The sequence below is a fragment of the Heloderma suspectum genome, chromosome 3 (assembly GCF_057233095.1).
Source record: "Heloderma suspectum isolate Gila_16-S chromosome 3, 16-S_ref, whole genome shotgun sequence".
NCBI lineage: Eukaryota > Metazoa > Chordata > Lepidosauria > Squamata > Helodermatidae > Heloderma > Heloderma suspectum.
In genome coordinates this window covers 89143162-89167342 of record NC_139460.1, presented here as the reverse complement: position 1 = coordinate 89167342, position 24181 = coordinate 89143162, and the positions used below count along the sequence as shown (strand labels likewise).

Genomic DNA, 24181 nt, shown 5'->3' with positions numbered 1-24181 from the left:
TGTTTATCTAATTAGGCTTAGAGGACAGCTTTCACAGAGCTAAAGGTGTGAAGATGTGTTTAAACTGAATAAAAACTTTGTGGATTGCACAGCGAGTTTCCATTTGCCTTGCTATTCAGGGGGAGGGCTTGGAACCTACAACAACCTGGTGACCTCCAGGTATTTTGGACTACAGTGCTCAGCATTCCTGACCATTGGCCATACTGCCTGAGATTGATGGGAGCTGAAGTTCAAAATATTTGGAGGGCACCAGGTTGGAGAAGGATATTCTAAAGGAACAAAGTGACTTTAGATCTGTAAAAAGCACTAAAAAAAGGTATTGCTTATTTTTTAATTTTCCCAAAATTTCTGGGTTTTTTTCACAGACACAGACACACACAATTTTTTTCCATGGCTTCCAAATTTCTGGAAATTTTACTTCTCTAGATTGGGATGCTGCTATTTTATTAGTCTTGATTTTTACTGCCTCTTATATTGTGGTTTGGATGTTTGATGAAATATTAGTCAGCTGAGCCTTCAAGCAAAGTTATGCAGCTATCAGAGTTGGACACATTGTGCCTGCCTCATCTGAGTGAAGCCATGCCCGCTGGCAACCCTCGGCACAGCGGCTGCCATGGTGCACCCTTATAGCCTGCTGAGAGGGGGGTCTGTCCACTCAATTCCCTTGAGTGAGGGCTGCCCCACAGTAAGGGAGAGTGGCATCCATGTAACTCTGTCCCTTGCTCACCATTTTTCTGAAGCTCCAAAATTCTAACCTTTCCTCATAGGGGGAGTTGCTCCAGGTTCTTGATCATTTGGGTAGCTCTTTTTGCATGTATTGAAGCTCTAAAATATCCTTTTTGAGGATCAGAACTGTACACAGTATTAAAAGTGTGGTTGCACCATATATTTGTATAAAGGCGTTACAATATTGGCAGTATTATTTTTTATAGTTGATCCCTTCTCTAATGGGTCAATGTTTTCTTTGAGTGATCTCAAGATTCCTTTCCTGGGCAGTCACCACCAGCTCAGACCTCATTAATGGATATCTGAAGTTCAGATTTTTTGCCCCAGCGTGCATCACCATACACTTACTTAACACTGAACATCATTTGCCATTTCATAACGCATTCACTCAGTCTAGTGAGATCTTTCTGGAACCCTTTGCAATCCCTTTTAGAATGATTTGGTGTCATCAGCAAACTTGGCTCACCCCTATGTCTAGTTCATTCATGAATATATCTATTTGTCCATATATATGTGTTCTATATATACACACAGTGTGTTCCATATGTGTTCCATCTATACACACAGTCAGACACTGGAGTGAGATCCCCTTGGATATATTTTAACACCATGTATCTGATGCTTCATCTAACTAAACATTATCCTACAGTCCTATTTTTAAAAATGGTCACTTCCCTAAGGAATGTAGCTTTTATATAGCAAAACTGAGCTAATGATAGGATGTGTAGTTGAAAGTAAGTTTTAATATGATTACAAACTACATAAGATTTCAGTGTGAAAGCGGAGAAATGAATACTTGCTTAAATATGAAGAATCCCAGAAAGACATTATTGTTTATATATAATGGGCTTCTTCACATGGAGCTTTTATCCTGCTACTGAGATTGGTTACTCACAGAAGTTTGCAGGTCCTTCAGATGACGTCGTCAACCGCCAAGGCAGCTCCCACACTAAATGGCCTTTATTCCTTTTTTTAAAAGATCGGAGTTAATGAGCTATCAAATTTGAGCATTTGAATTCCGCTTGAGTTCGCTCTGTGAAAAGAGGAAAACCTGCAATAAGAGGAGCTAGATGACAGAGCCATCTAGCAGATCTATAATGAAACATATGGAAGACTCAGATAAGAGGGGAAAGGAGGGGGGAAAGGGAGGGAAGGAAGCGCGTGTAAAGGGAGTCCGTTGTGATCCTACATCTAAAATGGAAGCAGAAAGGCCCGCTTTAAATGCGGGATTTTAGGCTGGTGTGAAGATGCTCAATGGCAAATAGCAACACTATGCCTTTGTTTGTTTTAAAACAAAATACCCTGCTTTTCTTTTAAGTGAAACTCGAAGCAGCTAACAAGCAGGTAATTACAAACAATAATTTCAATTATAAAACCAACAACAAAGAACTATCAAAACCTAATAAAATGGTATATAATTAAACTGAAACCGTGTTGAAAATCTCCTTCCCCCACTTGGACTTGACCATTCAACCTGGGGGATTTTCACCTCTTTGGGGGGTGCGGAAGAAATGTCCGAGTACCTCAGGTGTGTGGATTGGCTTACTTTGGTTTTAGACAAGGTAGCTGAGAGGATGCTGGGAACTGTAGTCCAACACATCTGGCTAGCACCAAGTTGTGTTTCAGAGGATTGCCTTCAATCACGTGAGCCTTCCTGAGCCTTGCGCTCTTCATCTAAGACCCTCTAAAGTTAGGTAGTTGGTGACCAGGAAGAGGGGCTTTCTCAGTTGTGGCACCCTGTATATGGAATTTTCATTCCAGAGAAGCTATCTTGGAGCTGGCAAAGATTTCCCCAGGCATTCCAGCATATTGGTTTTAATTCTTGTTTTATTTTCTGCTGGATTTTATTAACTTGCTGTGCTGCTGTTTCCCGTGACTTTATATTGAGTTTTATGAGTATTTTGTTCTTTATTATTTTAATATGTATGTCACCGTGGGAGCATTATACTGAAGTGACCTTATAAATTCCCTAACTAAATAATTATAAATGTATTCCTTTATGTTCCCAAATTAAGCTTCTCTTGTCAATGTCTTGAATGAGCTAATCAATTACTTCTAAGGGACAATTTTAAGAAGGTGAGTTATATTTTCCAAAGTGGCAATAAAATTTTTGTGCAGGAAGGTGAAGACAACATCTGCCTGTCCTGCTTTTCATGCCAAAAGTTTCTGGTGTTCATCTGCTTGGCCATGAATATAGTACGTGGCACTTTGACTGATTTGATTAATCAGTTTCACAGAGGTAGAACGTATTCCAGATATGTGCGGCAACTCTTGACACCAGTGCTTGCATTGTAAGCTCTGTACACATCCTGGCAGTTTTCACGAGTGATGCTTAAATTGTACTGTGTTTTTTTTTTCACATTTCCCACATCTACAAGTCAGATATAAAACCCATCTAGGCTCGAATGCACTGGATTTAAAAAACGCTAACTTCCACTTTCTGTCTTGCATGAACATTCACAAGTGTCATATTCCATAGTCAAAGTCAATTGTCATGCCTCTTGTGGAAATAACTAGTAGTGCAGACTGTTATGTAGGTGGTATTTTGAAAACTGGAAAAATGGGAGAAGGAATTGAGTGTGCTGTATTTGGTAGTCTTATGTGCTAGTGATTTCAGACAATTCATAGTTTGAAACACCCACACTCTGTCTGGTGAAGCAGAAGCCATGGAGATAATATAATATGTTTCCATATAAGTAAATATTTCCATTTACCTACTTGTAAATATACATACAATAAACAAGTATTAATGCTGAAGTCATACCTCATGGATGGTCTCATTTTTTACATTTGGATAATGTGTCCACATAGGCATCTGTAGCACTAGAGAACCTTTGCATTCTTCAGTTTGCTTGAGGTCTAGCGTTACTCATCAGTGAAGGGCTTTCAAACACTATGAAATGACTTTGTGATTGAAAAATGTATGTGAAGGGCAGCCAAAAGAGCAAAAACAGCAATTCATTTTGTGACTCCTTCAGAGGCATTTTTTATATTGGAGAAGCATGTCTCCAGCATCTGCTGCTATTTAATTTACTCATTTTTTAACACCTTCAGTCAAAGGACTTGGATTGTTTCCTAAATACATTCCAAAGTTTGGAACAAGGGGACACAGTGTCTTCAGATGGAATAAATTCTGTAATTCAAAATGATTTGCAGTACTTACTTTGCATGCCTTTTGGCTCTTCAGACTTTTAAAAATTGTATGTTTATTTGGGGGGACTCTTTAACCCAGGACATTTTTGTAGGGTTTTTTGTTACAGTGTGCAGCACATTTTGAAACATTGGGGGCCAATGTAATCTAGAGACTGTGTGGCGGGAATATAAGCGTTGAGTGAAACTGCCACCTCCTAATGCCTATAAATCCCACCCCACTTAGAACAGTGAAGCAAATCTGAGACTTGATCCCCTTTCAGCCTCGAGAGAACTAAAATAGAGAGAAAAATATGTTTTTGCCCAACACTTGCCCATCTTTGCCTGTTGTGCAGTCATTGTAGTTCAGAGGTTTGGAATGAACTAGAAGAAGTTTTAAACTAATGTGCCAAGCAAGTAGCTGCAAATAGATAATGACAGATTGGAGATGCCAGCAATTCTTTTCCAGCTTGGATTCAAATCCAAGGTGGAAAAGAATTCCTGGCTTGCCCCCTTATCTATCTATCTATCTATCTATCTATCTATCTATCTATCTATCTATCTATTCACAGTATTTCTATACCATCCCATAAATAAAATAAATATTGTGAGGGGGTTTTGCTCATCTTATGAGAGAAACACACTGCCCCCAACTCCCTGAAGTACCTCCATCATAGAAGACTCTCTTGCCCTAAGGGCCATCTGTGCGGTGTGACTTTCCACCCCAGAGGTTTCACAGTTGTAGCCTGTTTATTTCAAATGCTTCACAGGGCCAAGAGAGATCTCCTTGCTTCAAATGATTCCTGACTGTCAAATTTGGTGAGGGGTGATGGTCGAATTTGGATCAGCTTGGAAATGAGCTGTGCAATTTCCTGGTGGGGTGTGTGTGTTGTAGGGTGGGGGAATGGCTCAGCATATTTCTGAGCCAATCCGATGCAAGCCGTGGTTGGCTCACTCATCTTTGCCATAGAGATCACTGCCCCACGTGTCTTGCCTAAAATGTAAGCCTCTGCTTGTTCCATGGCAATTACAAATGAGAACAGGATAGGGCTGCCCAGAAACTCAAACCCTGTAATGATTTGTGGGTCAGACTAATCACCATTCTTGATTTCTCCCTTCACATTGCTAATGGAAGAGTTAATACAATAGTGAAGGCAGAATAGAGAAGCTCTTTACAAAACAGCAGAGTAAGGTCTTTCACAACGCTCAAAGAAGTGTTGTAAGGAGACCAATAAGCTAGTTTAGCATGCCTGGATTACATGATTCAGGGCTGACTGGTAACTACACCACGCATTTTAGAGTAATAATGTAGGCTTGCTTAATTTGCATTTTGCTCCTATTCATTAAAAAAACAACAACCAAGTAACATGCCTGAAAGAGCAGTTGCAAAAGTTTCAACTCTTCCTCTCTCACTCGACTGTCCAGGAAAAGATATGACCTTAATTTGCAAGGCAGAAAGGAAAGCCCACTTCCCATGATTCATCAAAGCAAATTCTCAGTTATATTTTAGGGAGCAGTAATAGGAAAACCTAGATTTCCAAGGCAACCCTCTAAAAAGGTGTTACATACATGAGAGGGAGAACCACATATATAGCGAGAGGTGTAACAGATGCTGCCACTCCTGACGAGACAAGCCTCTTTTCATTTTGCTCTTCCTAGTGTGCATAGTTTCACTTCTTTGGATCGAAATCTTAATAAAGTATATATTTTGTACAATTTTCATGCCTTGTCTCTCATTGTCCTTTTGTCACTTTCTCTTTTTGGGTTTCAGGAAGCTTTATCAGTTGTGAGTGAAGACCAGTCTTTATTTGAGTGTGCCTACGGAACTCCCCACCTTGCTAAGACAGAGATGACAGCCTCCTCTTCCAGTGAATATGGGCAAGCATCAAAGATGAGTCCTCGTGTTCCCCAGCAGGATTGGCTATCACAACCTCCAACCAGAGTCACCATAAAGATGGAATGCAATCCAAATCAAGTTAATGGCTCGAGGTAAGAAGCCAGATTTAAGGATGGGAAATAAAGTTCTCTTTGGATCTGTTTGGACAAGACTTTCTCTGGGGATGCTCCTGAGTGTGGGTGTGATTAGAAACAGCCATTATGCTTACATAGACCCACCCACCCAGACGGGGAGATCTGGTGATTATTTTAAAGTGGATTTTCTCCTGAATTTGGTCAAATTAAAACCACATTAAAGAGGACTGTGTGCGTGTGGTGGTGGAGACATTCCCCGACAATCTTTTATGTCTCTAAAAAGGTTTACTTGTGTGGTTCAAATGTCCATAATTTGAAATGTGGCAAGTCAGCATTGATCTGTAGTGGATGGAGGGGAAAACAAATAATAGCATTAGCAATCAGGGATGTGTTTCCACCAGCAATTTACTCCAACCTGGCTGCGCGGTGAGGTCTCTGTGTCTCCATGACGACATGGCCATTCAGCGCCAGCCCCACATTTTATCATGGAAAAACTGCTTCTTCTGAGACCAGTTATAGTCCAAATTTTCCAGCTTACTTTGGCTCCTTTACTGACCTATTTCCACAACCACACTGGGTTTGATATCATAGCCCATGGAGCATGTAGCCCAACCTTTGTGGGTGTGTCGCTCGTGACCTCAGTGACCCAGCCCTTTCCCGCCCTGTTTTGCAGAAGTTTCATTGCTGTTTTGGAGCAGGATGCTGAGGGACCAACTTTTAAAACATCATTGCAAATAAGCGCTAGAACACTAGTCCATGTAAGCCTACTATTGTGGGCAAGCAAGTACTCCCATTACAGCCTGAAAATCAGGTTTGTCTCAGGTTGCTTCCCCAGAACTACACGTGGGGAGGATCCAGGGCTAATATTCCTTTGTGTCATTTGGACCAGGGAAATGATGCCACAAGCATCTTAGTCTAGTTTTCATATTACACGCTAAGTCACTATCTCATTATCACACCATTGCGCAGGTCTTCGATCAATATGCACACCCTCTATGTCAGTATCTTCTTATCTATCACTCAATTGCGAAATAGCACTAACATGCATTTGTGCCATCACGTGATAGTGCATTTTCCGGAACAAGCCCCCTTGACCTCAACAGGAGCCAGCAAGCACCCATGGAGTAATGTGCTATCGCACAATAGCGCAAATGCATGTTAGTGCTATTTCATGATTGAGTGATAAAGTCCTAGCAACATACTGACATGGGGGGTATGCATATTGATGGAAGACTTGTGCAATAGTGTGATAATGAGATAGTGACTTAGCATGTACCTGCTAATGCGGTAGCCTGCTATTTAGAGGGAAAGGGAAAAAATGGGCAGAATCGGGCATATGTCCGGGAAGTCTACTCAGAAGTAACTCCCGTTGTGGTCAATGAGGCTTGTTCCTGAGAATGCCATTAAGGGGAGTAGAGCCTGGAGGGGGGCGCCTCTCTGGTTCAGCAGCCCCTGCCAGTCTGATGACGTTCACTTCCAATCCCCCCACCCCACCCAGAAGTATGTTTCTGTCAGCGAAGGGGAAGGGGGGGACTCAGCAAGAGGAGGGGGCAGGAACACGGATGAAGTAATCAGACCCAACCCACACTCCACCCAGCCATCAAGAAAATAATTCGATTAGAGCTCCAGTGGAAACAGTACAGAGCCCCAGGCTACAGCGATAAGCCAGGACTTTAAGTACTGTGAAAACTGGAAAACGGGTAGATGCAATTGGGGAAACATCACAACAAAGTTGCAAACCAGGTGATGCCAATAGCATGGAAACACACCACAGGATATCAAATGATTGTAGTTTGTTTAGCTTTTTCTGAATTGCTCCAAATTTTGTGTTTTTCTATTGTGAGGCCTTATGTGGGCTAACCTCCCATGTAGCCTAATTTTCTAAATTCTTTGCTGCAAAGAAAGCTTGCATTAGCAGAGGTCTTTCAAAATTGGACTGTGAGACTTTATATTTACTGTTGCTTCCTATTTTGGCTAAAGGAACTGTAGACAAAATACTGTTTAAAACAATATATTGTCTTTTTGCTTTTGTGCAGAAGCATGCATTTATAAACTTTTTTAAAATATAGGTTTTTGTCTGTCTCCATATAGTAACATTATCTGAGTGCAGCTGGAACTGTCATAAATAACTGTGATCTCAGGTTTGGGTTTTGTCGCTCAGATCTGAAACAAACCAACTGTGTTGATAATATTTCCAGGTCAATATCTGGCTTGGAAGTAGGTGGTACAAAAACCTAAAACTCTACTTGGTATTGTGAGCTTCTGAAGTAGTTGCCATGAGGATTTGGCCATAAGTGCATTCTATTCGCAGTTACCAATCGTTCTCAAGAAATATAGTGCAGATATAAAACTCAAGTTGAGTAACTCTGAGATTCCCAGAAGCATAGAAATGTACAAGTAAAATTGATATGAAATGTGTAGGAAGGAACGGTACATTCTTTAGAAGGCTACTTCAGGAATTGACTGGTCCCTGCCAAAGGCTACAAAAATGTGAGATTAGTATTCTACATGTGGTGTTGTGGTACAACCTTAAAATATCTTAAATGGGATGAAGTTGGAGGGGCAGGAGGTATACATAATTTCCATGTCCTCCATGTCCAGTGTTTGAGGACATGTCAAATTTAAACATGTGCAGTGTTGATATCAAGAAGCTTGGTTTGATGGCAGGCATCTAATCATGGAGGAGTTGTGTGGGTTTTTACTTCATGCAACATTCTGGTCCCAGTGTGTCAGCACACATTGGTAATTCAGATGGGGTTGGGGGGTCAAACTAAGCTGTTAGTCTTCTAGGCAGCTAGCTAGGTACTAAGGATTAGTACCTACTTAACTAGTACAAATTACATTTCCTTGTAGCCAGCTGCAACTCCAAGATTGGTTTGAATAGGTCCAGACTGCACTCGGTGTTAGTGGGTAAAATCCAACATCATGCAAGCAGACTTCTGTGTGCACAATGGGACTTTCTCCTCCCCTCCCGCAACCCCCGGTACCTCCCCAAATCTGCTTTGCAGGGTCCCCCAACCCTCCAGAGCAGATTTGGGGGGCTGCAGGGGGAAGGGGAATGATCCCCTTCCCCATTCTGCTTCCTGAAGCCATTCCATTGGTGGGAGGGGTTAACTGGATACCACCCAGTATGTTTATTAACACTGTGTGCAGTCTGGGCCTTTTTGAGCCAGTGTTGGGTTGCCCTTGACTACAAGGAAATGTGATTTGTACTCAGCTAGCAGTAAAAATTTCACGTGAGCAAGCTCTTGGTAAAAAAAAGTAATATAATCAGCCTAGCACAAATAATGCCAATAAATGAAATTTGCAGAAATTCCACAGGGATTATGATTTACGTGGAAGAATTCATTTCTCCTTATGGCCAGCATGTTCTGTTTTTGTAACCTCAAATAGCATATGATTTCCTCCTATCCCCAGAAGCAGGCATAGGAGTGCTGTGGCTTCCAGAGTACTCTTTTATTTTATAGAGCCACAAGCCCAATGCTGTTACTAGTTTTCAAAATGAAATACAACTTGGGAAATGTAATCCATTACCATTATAATAGCATTTCTATAAAATAATAAAAGTTAAAAAAGAGCAAATATATTTAGAAAGTTGCAGGCCAACTGGGAAGCTATTGTGGTTTTGGTCTTGGTACCAGTATATCAGATTTCAGAATTCTCCCAGCACCAATCTAATTGTAAATTAAGTATATAAGGAACATCGTTTCATAACTGGCAGTGAGCGTTCCCACCCTCTTAGCCTTTTCTTCACTCTAACCTCACACACAAGAAATATTGAAGTATCTGCTCTAATGGAGAAAGGATCATGTGTAGTAAAACTTAAACCAGCTGTTTCCCTGCACTGCAAAAACAAAGAGCAGTGCTGGTTATATTTATAGCTTGCTTGGCCTCTAGTGAGCCAAACGCTGACTGCCTTAATTTGCTGTGAAGGCCTTAAGGCTCAAAGCAGCTGGAATGTACAAGGGAACCAATGAAAGGGGGATGAGTGGATTGCTTTCACATAACTTTTATTGCATTACTGAAAATGCATCTTGATACATCTCTTTGATTTATCTAAAATTACTGTTACTTGTCATTTTGATATGTGAAATTATCCAAGTCATCAGTACAATTTTTGACCAAAGATCATATACAACTAACAATGGGTATCAAGATGCTGGGCTGACCTTGTGCATTTTGGTGCTGTAGGCGACATATTAAGCTGGCACACCTGTCTCACACTAGATATAAGCACTTCTCCCTAACATGCTTGGCTGCCACTTTTTTTAATGTACACACATAGAAACCAGGCCCACAGCCATGTCATCCAGCTTCAGTCTGCCGAGGTCACAAACTCACTCGCCTGCGGTGCATGCCTCTTAAGTGAGCGTTGAGCCTCAGGCCCAAACAGGCTTCTACAACTCATCCACCCACACCCTGTTAGGGGGACCGTGTGTCCTACTTTACAGAGGATAATCCTCTATTTGAAGGGCTGCCCAGTCGAAGTCTGGTTTAATGAGAAAGAACCATAAGAAGGGAGAGCAGGGAGGGGCGTTGAAGAGGCCCATCACCAGTCTGCACATGGACAGCAGACTGAGCAGGCACACAGCTCACCTGGTCACAGTTTTCCCCACTCTGGTGAGATGCATTGTATTTCTATTTGAACTATAGTAATTATTTCGAAATCTGCATCTGCACATAATTTAATGTATGCAAATGTTATGTAAATGTATGTCCTCTTTTATCCTCCTTTGGGCAATGCATTTTCTCTTTTTTAGTGATGTGTAAGTGGCTGCGGTGGCTTAGTGGTTAAGACGCTGAACTGCAGACTGGAAGGTCGGCAGGTCAGCAGTTCGAGACCTGAGTGCCGCGTGACGGAGTGAGCTCCCGTCTTCAGTCCCAGCTTCTGCCAACCTAGCAGTTCGAAAGCAAGAAATTGCAAGTAGATAAATAGGTACCGCCTCGGCAGGAAAGGTAACAGCGTTCCATGCACCTCGGTGTTCAGTCATGCCGGCCACATGACCACGGAAGCGTCTTTGGACGGCGCTGGCTCTTCGGCTTAGAAACGGGGATGAGCACCGCACCCTAGAATCGGACGCGACTGGTTGGGGACACCTTTACCTTTTTATCACCTTTTAAGTGGCTACTCTATGCTCTCTCCTATCCCTGCACACCTAGTGGATACATCCACTACTGTGTGCAGGAACTCCTTTGCTTGCTTGCTTGCTTGCTTGCTTGCTTGCTTTTTCATGCATCCCAGTAGTCAAACTGGGTACGAGTAAATATTCATCTATTTGTGATTTATATTTAAACTACAATTTAAATTTGTATCTCAAATCTGAAATGCAGGTAGAAAACATCTTGGTGTGTTCATTACAATTACCTTTTCCCTTCTGAATTTGATATTTTTGTAATGGGTGGGAAACATGATGCATACAAGAAATACCTTCTTTGAAAACAAGTCATAGCAGGTTGATATTTTAGTGGGTTTTTCCTAGCAGACTTGCAGGCCTTTCTTTGCTCAGTAAACTTTTTATGCTAAGGGTCTGTTGAGCAAATTCCCTCTTGCACACCAGAGTCTGAGAGGTCAAATGAATGCAGAGCACTGATGAATACATTAACAATTGAATGCAGTGCCTGTACGATGTCCTCTAGAGCCCTGAAAAACAACTTTATACAGTGTGGTTGAAAGGCAGTGACTATGAAACAATCCTACTCCATGTTATAAGAGTTTAAATTGTAATGTTCTGTTAGAATCAGATGAATGCAAAGTATGGATGAATAAATCAATTAGAGTCAAGCGGGTGGGTCCCACACTCACAGTAGCCACAGACAGTTCCATATGCATAGCTGACAATATAGTATTAACACCTCAGGCTTGCATAACTCATAGTGGATGGGTTTAGACAGCACACCACAACCCCATTGGGGGTTGCATATTCATAATGGTAGCTTCACGCACTGTGGCTCATCGTGGGTTAAATAACCCACAGTGAGCCTTGTATGTCATGTGAACCAGGTCACTGCCTTCACTATTTGAACTTCTGCTTTTCCATAAGAAGGCAAAATACTCAAGGGACTAATACATACTTTAAAAATATATTTCGCTTTGCTTCTTCATTTGAAGAAATTTATCTAATCTTACAGAATAGGAACATACAATAAATATATTAAAAAATAGTAATAAATATGCCATTTCTATTACTTTTAATTTTTTGTAAAAATATTAACAAGCCCAAATATATTTTAAATTAGATGTGTACAGTTTGTCCCACCATCAATAAAAGGCATTATAGAATACATGTATTTAATGTTGTTGTTTTGAAAATACAGCCTACATTTCTCAAAATATTTTTGTATTACATTTTTTTCAATGATCCTCTATTAAAGTCTCTTTATTTTTTATTTGAAATATAGTTCGATGGAGTACTCCACATTTTAAAAACTGCATTATTCAACTTTTATTGTATTATTGCAAATGCATTTTGATACATCTCTTTGACTTATCTAAAATTACTATTGCTTGTCTGTAGCATTTGCTTGTCATTTTGATATGTGAGATTATCCAAGTCATCAGTAGAATTTTTGAACAAAGATCAGTATATACAACTAACAATGGGTATCAAGATGCTGGGCTGACCTTGTGAATTTTGCTGCTATAGGCAACATATTAAGTTAGCACACCTGCCTCACACTGGACCCAAAGTGAGTTGGGATTACATCAAAATGTGACTAATAAATTACCTCTAAATTGCCCTTGGTTAGGGCCATCCAAAATAGAGATTGCATTAAACCCACATATACCCGCTAGATACTGCAGAGTAGGCACAGGGGACCCAATCCAGATCAGGACCCTAGCATGGGGGATAGGGGGACTTTAAAGATCTGGATTGGGGCCCTTCCACCCACTCTAGAGTAAAGACAGGGGGACACATAGCTGTTAGATATGGATTTAAAGTAATGTCTGTTTTGGCCCCTAGTAAATTTATGCATTGATTAAAGAGCCAGTGTGGTATAGTGGCAAGAGTGTTGGATGAGGAGCTGGGAGATCCGGGTTCTAGTCCCCACTCGGCCATGGAAGCTCACTGGGTGACTTTGGGCCAGTCACAGACTCTCAGCCCAACCCACCTCACAGGGTTGTTGTCGTGAGGATAAAATGGAGAGGAGGAGGAAAATGTAAGCCGCCTTGAGTTCCTTGCGAGAGGGAGAAAGGCGGGGTATAAATGCAATAAATAAATAAATAAATAAAATACAATATAAAAGTTTAAAACTAGAATATAAAATTAAAATAATAACGAAAGAGAACTTAGAAGCAATGCAAAGATTTAACAAAAACTGAAAAACTAAAATGCCTGGGAAAATAAAAAGGCCTTCACCTGGTGCTGAAAAGAGCGCAACGTAGGTGCCAGGCAAGCCTCTCTGGGAAGCGTATTCCACAACAGGGGTGCTACAACAGAAAAGGCCATCTTCTTAGTAGCCACCCACCTCTCTTCCTTTGGCAGGGGCTCACAGAGAAGAACCACTGAAGATGATCTTAGAGTCTGGGCAGGTGTATATGGGAGGAGATGATCCTTCAGGTAACCTGGCCCCAAGCTGTTTAGGACTTTGATTGTTAATACCAGCACTTTGATCGGGGCCAGAAATGGACTCGCAGCAGGTGCAGATGCAAAAGTATGGTATAATATGATCACACTGGCCAGATAACAATCTCACTGCCCTATTTTGGACCAGCTGAAGTTTCCAGACTATTTTCAAAAGTAGCCCCACGTATAACGCATTGCAGTAATCCAGACAAGAGGTTATCAGAGCATGGATAACTGTAACTAGGCTATCTGTGTCCAGATAAGGACGTAGTTGGTATATTAGCCTAAGCTGATAAAAGGTGCTCCATGCTACCATCCACCTGTTCCTCTAGTGACAATGCTGGATCCCAAACTATGCACCCCAAACTATGCACCCCAAACTATGAACCTGATCCTTTCAGGTGAGTGCACCCCCCTCCAGAACAGGTTGAACACTGCTAAACGGGGCAGACAAATCACCCACTAACAGTACCTTTATCTTGTCTGGATTGAGTCTCATTTTATTGGCCCTCATCCAGTGCATTACCGTGCCCAAGCACTGATTCAGGATGCTTACTACCTCATCTGGATTTGATGAAAAGGAGAAATAGAGCTGGGTATCATCTGCTTATTAGTGAAACCTCAAGTCCATATCTTTGGATTACCTTCCCAAGCAGTTTCATGTAGATGTTGAACAGCATGGGTGATAAAATAGAGCCCTCTGGTACCCCATGGCATAACTGCCAAGGGGCAGAGCAATAACCCCCCCAGCACCACCTTCTGGAATCGGCCATCCAAGTAGGAGCGGGAGCACTGCAGTGCAGTACCTCCACTTTCAGCCCAGATAGCTTATGCAGAAGAATACCATGGTCGATGGTATCAAAAGCTGCTGAGAGGTCCAAGAGAATCAACAGGTTCACACTATTTCTCTCCCAGCAAAGGTTATCCCACAGGGTGACCAAGGCAGTTTCTGTTCCTGAAGCCCAACTGAAATGGATCTAGATAATCAGTTCCATTCAAGTGTGCCTGGAATTGGCCAGCAACTACCCACTCAAGCCCTTGGCTCAGGAAGGAGATATTAGCAACTGACCTATAGTTGTTAACATCTTCTGGGTCCATGTTGGGCTTTTTCAGGAGTGGCCTAGTAACTGCCTCCTTTAATGTGGCTGGCAACACTTCCACTCTCAAAGAGGAGTTGACAGCCTCCTGGACCCAGCCAGACATCCCCTCCTTATTAGATGTAATAAGCCATGACAGACAGGGGTCAAGCACACAAGTGGTCGACCAGACTTGGCCAAGCACCTTGTTTGCATCTTCGGGCCTCAACACCTGAAACTAATCTTATAAAACTGAACCAGATGGTGCTCTGAACGCCTCTACTAATGGAACTGCATTAACTGTGGAGTCCAAGTAATGACGAATGCAAGCAACTTTATCTTCAAAGTGTCGTGCAAACCCGTCCCTGAGTTAGTATATGCCCTTGGTTAGTATGTGTATATACAGATATATTCAAGCTGAGCATATTTCAGCATGACAGGACCTCTGATTCAGACTGAGGTTCTACAGCTTTTTTAGGGGCCGCGGTGGCTTAGTGGTTAAGACACTGAACTGCAGACTGGAAGGTCGGCAGGTCAGCAGTTCGAGACCCGAGTGCTGCGTGACGGAGTGAGCTCCCGTCTTCAGTCCCAGCTCCTGCCAACCTAGCAGTTCGAAAGCAAGAAATTGCAAGTAGATAAATAGGTACCGCCTCGGCGGGAAAGGTAACAGCGTTCCGTGCACCTCGGTGTTCAGTCATGCCGGCCACATGACCACGGAAGCGTCTTCGGACAGCGCTGGCTCTTCGGCTTAGAAACGGGGATGAGCACCGCACCCTAGAGTCGAACACGACTGGTTGGGGACACCTTTACCTTTTTTCTACAGCTTTTACCATCACATGTGTTGCAGTTAGGTATGTCTGAGAATTTTGCCACGAATCTTGGGGAGGCTGAATGCCAGCGCATTCGGCCCCCCGAAATCGGTGGTGAAACGGTCTGGCCCCCCCCGGGACGGGGCTTACCTTGAGCGAATCTCCCTGGCAGCGGCGGTTTGGCGGCTGGTCTTCCGCCTGGCTGCCGCCGCCACTATTTCCAAGTTTAAAACAAAAACAAAAAAAAACGTGATAGGCTACGTAAAGATTTACATAGCCTATCACGGCTAGATTTAAAAAAAATACCGTGATAGGCTACGTAAATGTTTATGTTTATGCCCATGGGCGCCACCATTTGCGTTCCTTATTTTGGCACGTCTGGTCTACGTAAACATTTACGTAGACTACTGCGAAAATAAGGGGAACGCAAATAGCGTAGTGTCTATGCTATTTGCGTTCCCCTTATTTTCGCCGTAGTCTACGTAAATGTTTAAGTAGACTAGACGTGCCAAAATAAGGAACACAAATGGCGGCGCCCATGGGCACCGCCATTTGCATACGCACGGTTTTGTTTTTTTTTAAACTCAGCCGTGATAGGCTACATAAACATTTACGTAGCCTATCACGGCTGACTGCAGGGACGCAAACGGCGGCGGCTACGGCCACCGCCATTTGCAGACCCGGTAGGGCAGGATTCGTGGCGGAAGGGACGGGGTGCCTCCCCCCCGGCCAGAATTTCAGGGGGAGGGACGGAGCGCCTCCCCCCCACCGCGAATCAAATTTCGTAAAAGGTAAGTGACTTTCGTACATCCCTAGTTGCAGTGCCCCTCCTAAGTGATATCTCCCAAGTCTATACCTCCTAAACGATTGTGGTTGAGAGCTCTGAAAGTAATGCTGGCTCCAGGTTTTTGAGGGCCCTTGAGCAAGACACTCTCAATGGGTCTCCTTCCTCAGTGAGTCTAACTTCTTACAGACATTGCCACCAGGTCCTGTTGCTACCCCTCCTCTTCCTTATAATTGCTACCACCTGCTTGCTTGACAGGCAGAGGGCCAGTAAACCAGAAGGCAGTGGCATCTACTTATCCATCCCACTGTCACTTTTGTCTGAGCCAGAATGAGAGTTAGATGAACAAGCAGGTTCCCGAAGAGGAGGAGCTCAGGCCATGGAGCCCTTGTCAGTAGACTCTTGCTGGGATTTGTCCTTAAATAAGCCCTCACCCCATAGGCAGCCTCTTTGATGATATTCCTTAAACTGGTGGCCGCCTCTGCCTAGGCTCTCATCTTCATATTGTGGGTGTCAGGCAAACAGCATGATGTGTCCAACTTCAAACAGATGTGCAGATCCTTTAAAGTTAGAGCCTGTTCACACTTTCCCTTTAGCAAAGAAGTACTAGGCTTCAGATAGCAAAATACACAGACTACATAGTCAGTAGTGCAAGGCACATTTGTTGTTGTTGTTGTTGTCATTATCATCATCATCATCATCCCGCCTTTTCCCCCAATACTGGGACTCAAGGCAGCTTTACAACATTGAAAACTTGTACAGTTGAAACATATAAATAGAAATATACAAAAGTCAAAAATGTAATTAAATCATCAGTAATATTTAAATTGTATAAAATTTTAGAATTTAAAAAAGCCAACAACAATATAAACAATAGTATCAATAGTATCAATCCATCATATTCTCACAGGTCCATTTTAAATGGATAAATGTCTATATAGTAAATATGGAATTGTGAACCCAACCTTTTCCCAATTATTCCTTCCATTTTTATCTCAGGGGAAATGGGTAATTAAAAGAACACAAAAAATAAAGGATGAATTGGCTCTAATGAGGCTAGTACAGCATCGCTTAGAATTAAATAGGTATAAGTGATTTGGCTGTAATCCAAAGAGCTGTGTTAGGAGTTCAGAAGGGCTTTCGCATGTAAAATGGAATGTCTCCATTTTTTTTTTCATCAACTGCTTCTTTCAATACAGCTGAGGTTGTTTCCAAAGTTCCCCTCATTTTTAGATACAGATGGTGTGTGTGCGCGCGTGCATGCGTGTGTGAGACAGAGACAGACAGAGCGCTGAGGAGGGATCAGATGTCTCACTACACATGTGGAACTCACCTTGTGGCCTTTTGCACTGAGACCTTTGCTAACATCACTCATTTTTCTCAGTTAATTATAAAGGCACAGTATTTATTTATATATATATACACACACACACACACATGCCTCACCCAAAAGCCAAAGCTCTCTAGGCAGTTCTCAAAATAAAAAATATAAAAGCATTAAAACCACAATATAACAATACAACCAGAATAAAACCAGAATAAAACCTAGCACCAATGCAGAGATTTAAAATACAGATTTAAAACAGCAAAACTAAAAGACTAGAAAGCTAAAATATTAAGCTGCCTGGGAGAATAAAACGGTCTTCACCTGGCACTGGAAGGAATACAGAGTAGGTGCCAGGCGAACCTCACTAGGGAGCTCATTCCACAGCTGGGGTGCCACAGCAGAAAAGGCCCTCTTCCTAGTAGCCACCCACCTCACTTCCTTTGGCAGGGGCTCACGGAGAAGGACTGCTGAGGATGATCTTAAGGTCCGGGCAGGCACATATGGGAGGAGGTGATCCTTCAGATAACCTGGCCCCAAGCCATTAAGGGCTTTGAATGTTAATACCAGCACTTTGAATCAGGCCCAGAAATGGACTGGCAGTCAGTGCAGTTGGAAAAGTACCGGCATACAGTTCTAGAGCACATGCTTCTAGATTCCAGTGAGAAATGCTAATTTGGCTTTTTCTCCTCTTTCTATGTTTACATTCAGTTCAGAGACCCACCCTAGCAACTCTAAGAAGTCTGCCAAGTACTGATTGCTACCACTCGGATCTTTTAAAGAATACATTGAAAAGTGTTTATTGTACTCTCAGTGCACGATTGTCCATGGCAATAGTACAGACTAAAACTGATGAGGTACTTCATTGTTGCAGCAAAGGTTTTATATTATTTACATTCCAAGCTCTTTTCAAAGGAAAGTAATGATATAAATTTCATTTATAATAACACCACATTGTCCATTTAGGTTCCACCAATTTTTCTAGTATGCTTATTTAATTTTTACCTTACTGGGGAGAGGGTGATCACAAAGATGTAATTTATAGCCTGCCTGAAAATTAAAATTAGACTGAAGTTATCACATTTTATTCTCTTTCGACATATGGTTGCTTCCACACTCGTCATTTTCTCTAGAATTAATGTGATTTCTTCTCTCAATTATTATGGAGAATCTACATGATGATACTCCCTGCCATTGCATTCCAGTGTTTTCTATGTTGCCTTCCCATCAATTTGAATGCTTGGTTTGTGGGCATTTTTCTGAGTATAAATGGAATTGCAATCCCAGTGTGGACTGTCAAAATGCTGTTGATGCACTTGCTAGGGAGAGTAATCTGTGAGTCCATTTCTGTCATGTTGGTAAAGCTTTGCTCCCCTGTATTTCTGAGTTGCACTGCCATCATCATGTCCTGCTATACCGTCCCTTTCTCCACAGCTGGAATTTAGCCATTTTATTTTATTTTTTAGAAATCTCATTTTGTTTGTGTGCTAAATGCAATTGTGATAATAAAAATGCTTTTAAAAATTAAAATGAACAGGTGTTGAGTTGCTCTGGCTGCAAAGAGAAAATGAGTAATTAAAGGCACAGTTTCAATAATGCTGATGGCTGGAATAAGTTCAGAAAATGACTAATTAAGGGAGCAATCCTATGGCTGCTAGTCAGCGGTTAGATGGCCATAGGATATGTGGGTTTCCGGAAACTGACCTCCCCACCCTTCCGCGCTGCTTCACAGGCAGCACAGATCAGCCCCACGCTCAGAAGAGGAGCGTGGAGCGGCCAAAATGGGGTGTTCAGGGGGGCATTCTGGGGCAGGGAAGGTGGAAATGCTGGTACGACACATCCTATGTGTCGTCTGGCAGCCTCCTCCCCCTCACTGCCTTCCCATGGCTAGACAGCCGAAATCGGCTGTCTAGACGCAAATGCAGGGCAGGAGAAACGTGGAAGTAACGATCCCCTCTGTGCTGCTCCTGCCCTGCATTGGAGAGGTGGTCACCTCCGAGTTTGGAGGCGGCTGCCTATCCCCATAGGATTGTGACCTAAGGGTGCAATCCTATACAGGCTTAGACAGAAACAAGTCCTACAACTCCCAGCATACCCCAGTGAACATGGCTAGCTGGGGCATGCTGCAAGTTGTAGGACTTGTTTCTGTCTAAATACGCATAGGATTGCACCCTAGGGCTGCAATCCCTAGACACACTTACCCAGAAGTAAGTCCTACTGAATGCTGTAAAGGGCTGATTTTAGTACTGCCAGTAGCGGGAAGAAGCAGGAACCACTTTACCCATATCAAACAGAGAGACCTTCACTGAGTGAAGGCTTCAGTCCTAGCACACTTTCTAGAAACAAGTGGGACTTACTTCTGACCAAACATACGTAGTACGCAATCCTATGCATGTTTAAGCAGAAAAAAGTCCTACAACTACCAGCTTTCCCCAGCCAGTATGTAGGGAGTTGTAGGACGTTTTTCTGTCTAAACTTGCAGAGGATCGTGCCCTTAGGGTTTTATCTACTGCTGTGCTGAACATATCTGTTGTGTTTTTTTTAACCATTTTCATTCAATTTAATGGGAAGGAAATGCTTGGGGGGGGGCAAAGAAAAAGACAATTTCAGAGAAACCCTTGTGAGGTTGGTGCTGGATTCTGGCTCATACCTTAGTTATGAGGGGCTAAGGTGTGCATGTGAATGTCTTGTCTTTGTACAATCATCTGTCCAGCAGTTTGCAGCTTCCCTGGCTTTGCTGGCTTTACATAAAGCCAAGAGGAAGATACTGTGGCCTAACTCCTCCCATGGGCTTTAGATCAGGAAGCATGGGCAGCCAGGGAAGCTGCAGAGCGCTGGAGAGATGCATAGCAGGAAAGAAAAGAAGAAAGAAACCCCAGCATACCTTGCAATGATAAGATAAGCTCAAAATACCACCCAAAGAAATTCAAGAGAATTTCTAAAGCACTCTGAGAATGAGGCAGAAAAATGGAAGCATCTTTCACAGGGTAAGAAAACTTGGGAAATTGGAGGACAGATTTCAACACAGCACTAATCTTACCCATGGGGAAAGGCATTGTTGGATTGTTACAGAGAGTATAGCACTACATTAACTGCTCTGTAAACACACCATTTCCATTCTTGTTCCAGCTGTTTACAGAAGAGCACTGCCTCAGCAGGGCTAAAGGGCCCTTGAGTGGCAAGGACCTATAATTCCCTACAGAAAAGGCAAACTGACAATTTTGGGGTACAGTAAGGCCTTGCTAACAGGTTACTTGCAAGTATAGACAGCTTCAACAGGTCATTGTACTTAACTCAAGTTTATTTCTGGGTGTGTGCCTGGAGAGAAGTGCGCTGTCATGAAGTCTTGACAGCCGGTATAACACAGCAGGAGCAGCAGCTCCAGTTCCAGGCTCCCAGTGTTGATACAAAGGAAACTTTGTCCCCTTGCTCCATTGTAGTGAACTGTCCATATCTGTTGTGCCAGGGCAATACTATCTACAAGCTATGTTGCACTGGTGCTTAGTGAATGCCCGTGAGCTATGTGCGAGGCTGTGGTGGAGGTGTGATGCAGAAAGAACATGGAAGAGAATGAGGCAGAACTGCTGATGGCATTTTGCCATCCTCTTTGCTTTGGTGTAATGCAGCCTTCCCCAACCTGGTGCCCTCCAGATGTGTTGGACTGCAATTACCATAATTCCCAGACAGCCATGACTAGGAATTATGGGTGTCGTAATCCAACATGTCTGGAGAGCAACAGGTTAGGAAAGGCTGGTGTAATTTTTTGCCATAAAAGAGCAAGCCACTTCAATTGCTTAACTAAAAAAACTTTCATTTTATTTAAGAAGTCTTCTGGCTTCTGAATTTGTAACCAATTTTTGTCTATATTATTTTAAAAAAAACCACATATGTAGATACTAGATTAATGGACTAATATGCATGTGTCTGGCAGGGGAACATTGCAATGCTATTAAAATGTAATTAATGGATTCCCTATGGAATGCTAAACTTGAATTATAATGGACAGTATCCAATACTGCTGCTGCATTTCTGGGACCCACTGCGCAACTGGGAGCTAATGCTGCTGAAAACAAGCCCGGAAATTAGCAGAAACTCTTGTTTCTGGATTGGGACAAATTAGCAGAACTCCCTTCTGTGAGCTCCACTCACCTGCCCTGTTCCAGAAACTAGCATTTCTGCTCATTTCCAGTTGCTTTAAGAACCACTAGCTCCCCATTGCACTAGTGGTAGTTCCTGCTGGTGCACGGGTAGCATTGTATATTGCCCAGTATTTTTATTTTGTGGTTTACTGATTTGTGCACTAATGTAGAAAGACAAGTATGTATATTTTTTAAGGTTTAGAAGAAAAAGGCATCTGCATTCATCAGGCCTAAAACATTAGCCTGGACATCCAAACTCAAGTTCCATTTCCAAAACTAAACACATTATTTCCCAGCATTTGCTTTATTATACAGAGTCAGGTCCTCTAATATTTTAGAATTTTATAGACCCTGAGTCCACCAACTGAAGACCTGTTACACATTTTTAGAACTAATGAAGACACCAGAAAAAAGGATGATGTGAGAAATACTGAGATTTCAAGGTGAACTTCATGGAAAAATCCTCTTACAGCATCTCTTTCTCTTGTGAACTTTGCTTACTGAAAAGTGTTGTAAGTTGTTCTCTGTTATCCAGGAAATCTTAAAATGTTTCCTTAGGAATTCCCCAGACAATTGCAGTGTGGCAAAAGGAGCAAAGATGGCCAGCAACACAGAAAATGTTGGCATGAACTATGGAAGCTATATGGAAGAAAAACACATCCCACCACCAAATATGACCACCAATGAACGGAGAGTTATTGTTCCAGCAGGTGAGAAAATAAATGTTTTTAAATAGCCCTTTGAAATGGGATATATCCCATCACTAAATACAGTGGGAACAATCCATTCAGTTATAGCACTTTTATGTCCTACACTGATTTCAGAAGGAGATTTGACCATATGTTTAACTCTCCTCCATTGAAATTAATGGGACTTAACATAGCTTAATGTTGGCTGTGTCATGATAATTGCTTTTCAAATTCATTGGTTCACACATTAGCAAGTGTACAGCGTTCACATTATGTATGGCTCAGCCTATAGACAAGCACTTACAGTGTTGTGTTGGATTTTATGAGAACAGATAGACCAGAGGAGTATTATGGCAGACAAAAAGAGGCAGGAACTGCCAACTGGGATGAAACTTCCATGGAGCTCTTAAGGGGACATCTATCTATCTATCTATCTATCTATCTATCTATCTATCTAATCAATAGTATTTACCATTGCCAAACAGAAATATTTATTTTAACTGTTGTGCAAGATATACAGAGGAAACCAGGCTCCTTGGCACGGTTCAAGGTCTCAAATATAACTGTGGGTGTCTTTCAGTGCATCCTATATATGTCTACTCAGAAGTAAGTCCCAGTGAGTTAAAGTGAATATACAATTGTAGCCGTGGTGTCTTTAAATAAAGCAACATATGCATGTATTGAATAAAGCAATATTTAGACTAGTTAGCTTAACTGAGTGATTTTATACCATGGTGTCTATACCACCCATATCCACAGTATAATTCAGATAGACCACAAGACAATGCTGAAAATAATACAGGAAACTGCTGATGGCCTTTTTCAGAGCAAACGGTGATAAATGTCAAATTAAACTAAACTATCATTCCAGTATAACAGTAATGAATGTGGGGGGCAAAGTGAAAGCAGAAGCCTGCCATGCAATGTGTAAACACTCCTAGGTTCGTGCAGGGTTAGGGTCTTTGAGACATTTGTCTGCTGAGATACAAATGTTCAAGATAAATACCTTGGCTAAGAGATGAAACTAAGTTTTCATTTAGAAGTTGTTTAAATGGACTCTCACATGTGGCCATGACATGACAATGTGGTGGCTAGAAAGAAAAAACATACCTCATAAATGGGGTCTGGAATATAACAATGTTTAGGAATTGCTGGTCTAAATCTGGATCAGAATTTTTGAGAGTAGGTGAGAAACAGTAATGTCATCAAAAATGTGTTGAATTTGACACAGCAGTTGGGAGAAGAAATGTTTTCATAAAATAGTACCCTCCTTTACACACACACACGACTTTGTTTTGCTGATTCTTTAGCACATTTACTTGTGAGTAAGACCCACTGGATTGCACAATTAATCTCTGATTCCCTCCTCAATCCCTTCCAAACTGGCATGGGACACATTTTACATCTTTGGGTTTTTGCAAAATATTCTTATGTATTTTGCCATTTCCCCCCCAAATTGACTTGATTTGAGTGAAACAGCATCAAAATGGTCATTGTCATTTTGAGTAAGACTAGAGCCTTCTCATTTTAATAAATAGGCAGTGGGATTCAGTTGCTAATTAGCAGCATAGGAGAGCAATCACGGCCCATTAAAGTCTCTACAGACTTTTTTACATTAGTTGCTATGAGAAGAGGGCATCCCTTACAGGGAGGGAATTTAGTTGGTCTAGAAAGTATTCATAACTAAAGTGGTTTTCCCCCTCCCCACATATACTTCCTTGTGTAGCCCTTAAATACAAAACAGTAATTAGGACATACCACTGCTGAAAATAGATGATTATTTAAAAGTAAATGATAATCCAGGGTGCACATTGGTTAGTGTTTTAGGTGTGGACAGGGGAACTAGTGCTCTGACGAATGTTCATGGGGTTCAGTTTTCAGCACAAAAATGGCTGTTTCTTTCATTATCTCTTTCGGTATACTACAAATAGTAATCTTTCTACTGTCCATAAAACTGAATTATTAATTC

At 42.0% G+C, this 24181-nt stretch overlaps 1 protein-coding gene across 2 annotated transcripts in view; it reads left to right on the top strand.

Annotated features, from left to right (window-relative positions):
* ERG (ETS transcription factor ERG) overlaps nt 1–24181 on the top strand; it is a 177355-nt gene that overhangs the window by 136582 nt on the left and 16592 nt on the right. Inside the window, exons 4-5 of one of the 2 annotated variants that reach the window (XM_084841724.1) lie at nt 5627–5844; nt 22082–22233. In XM_084841724.1, the coding sequence (XP_084697850.1) occupies nt 5627–5844; nt 22082–22233 (370 nt within the window). Of the gene's footprint in view, nt 1–5626; nt 5845–22081; nt 22234–24181 lie in introns of those variants that run through there. The other variant, XM_084841725.1, reaches the window with a different exon arrangement.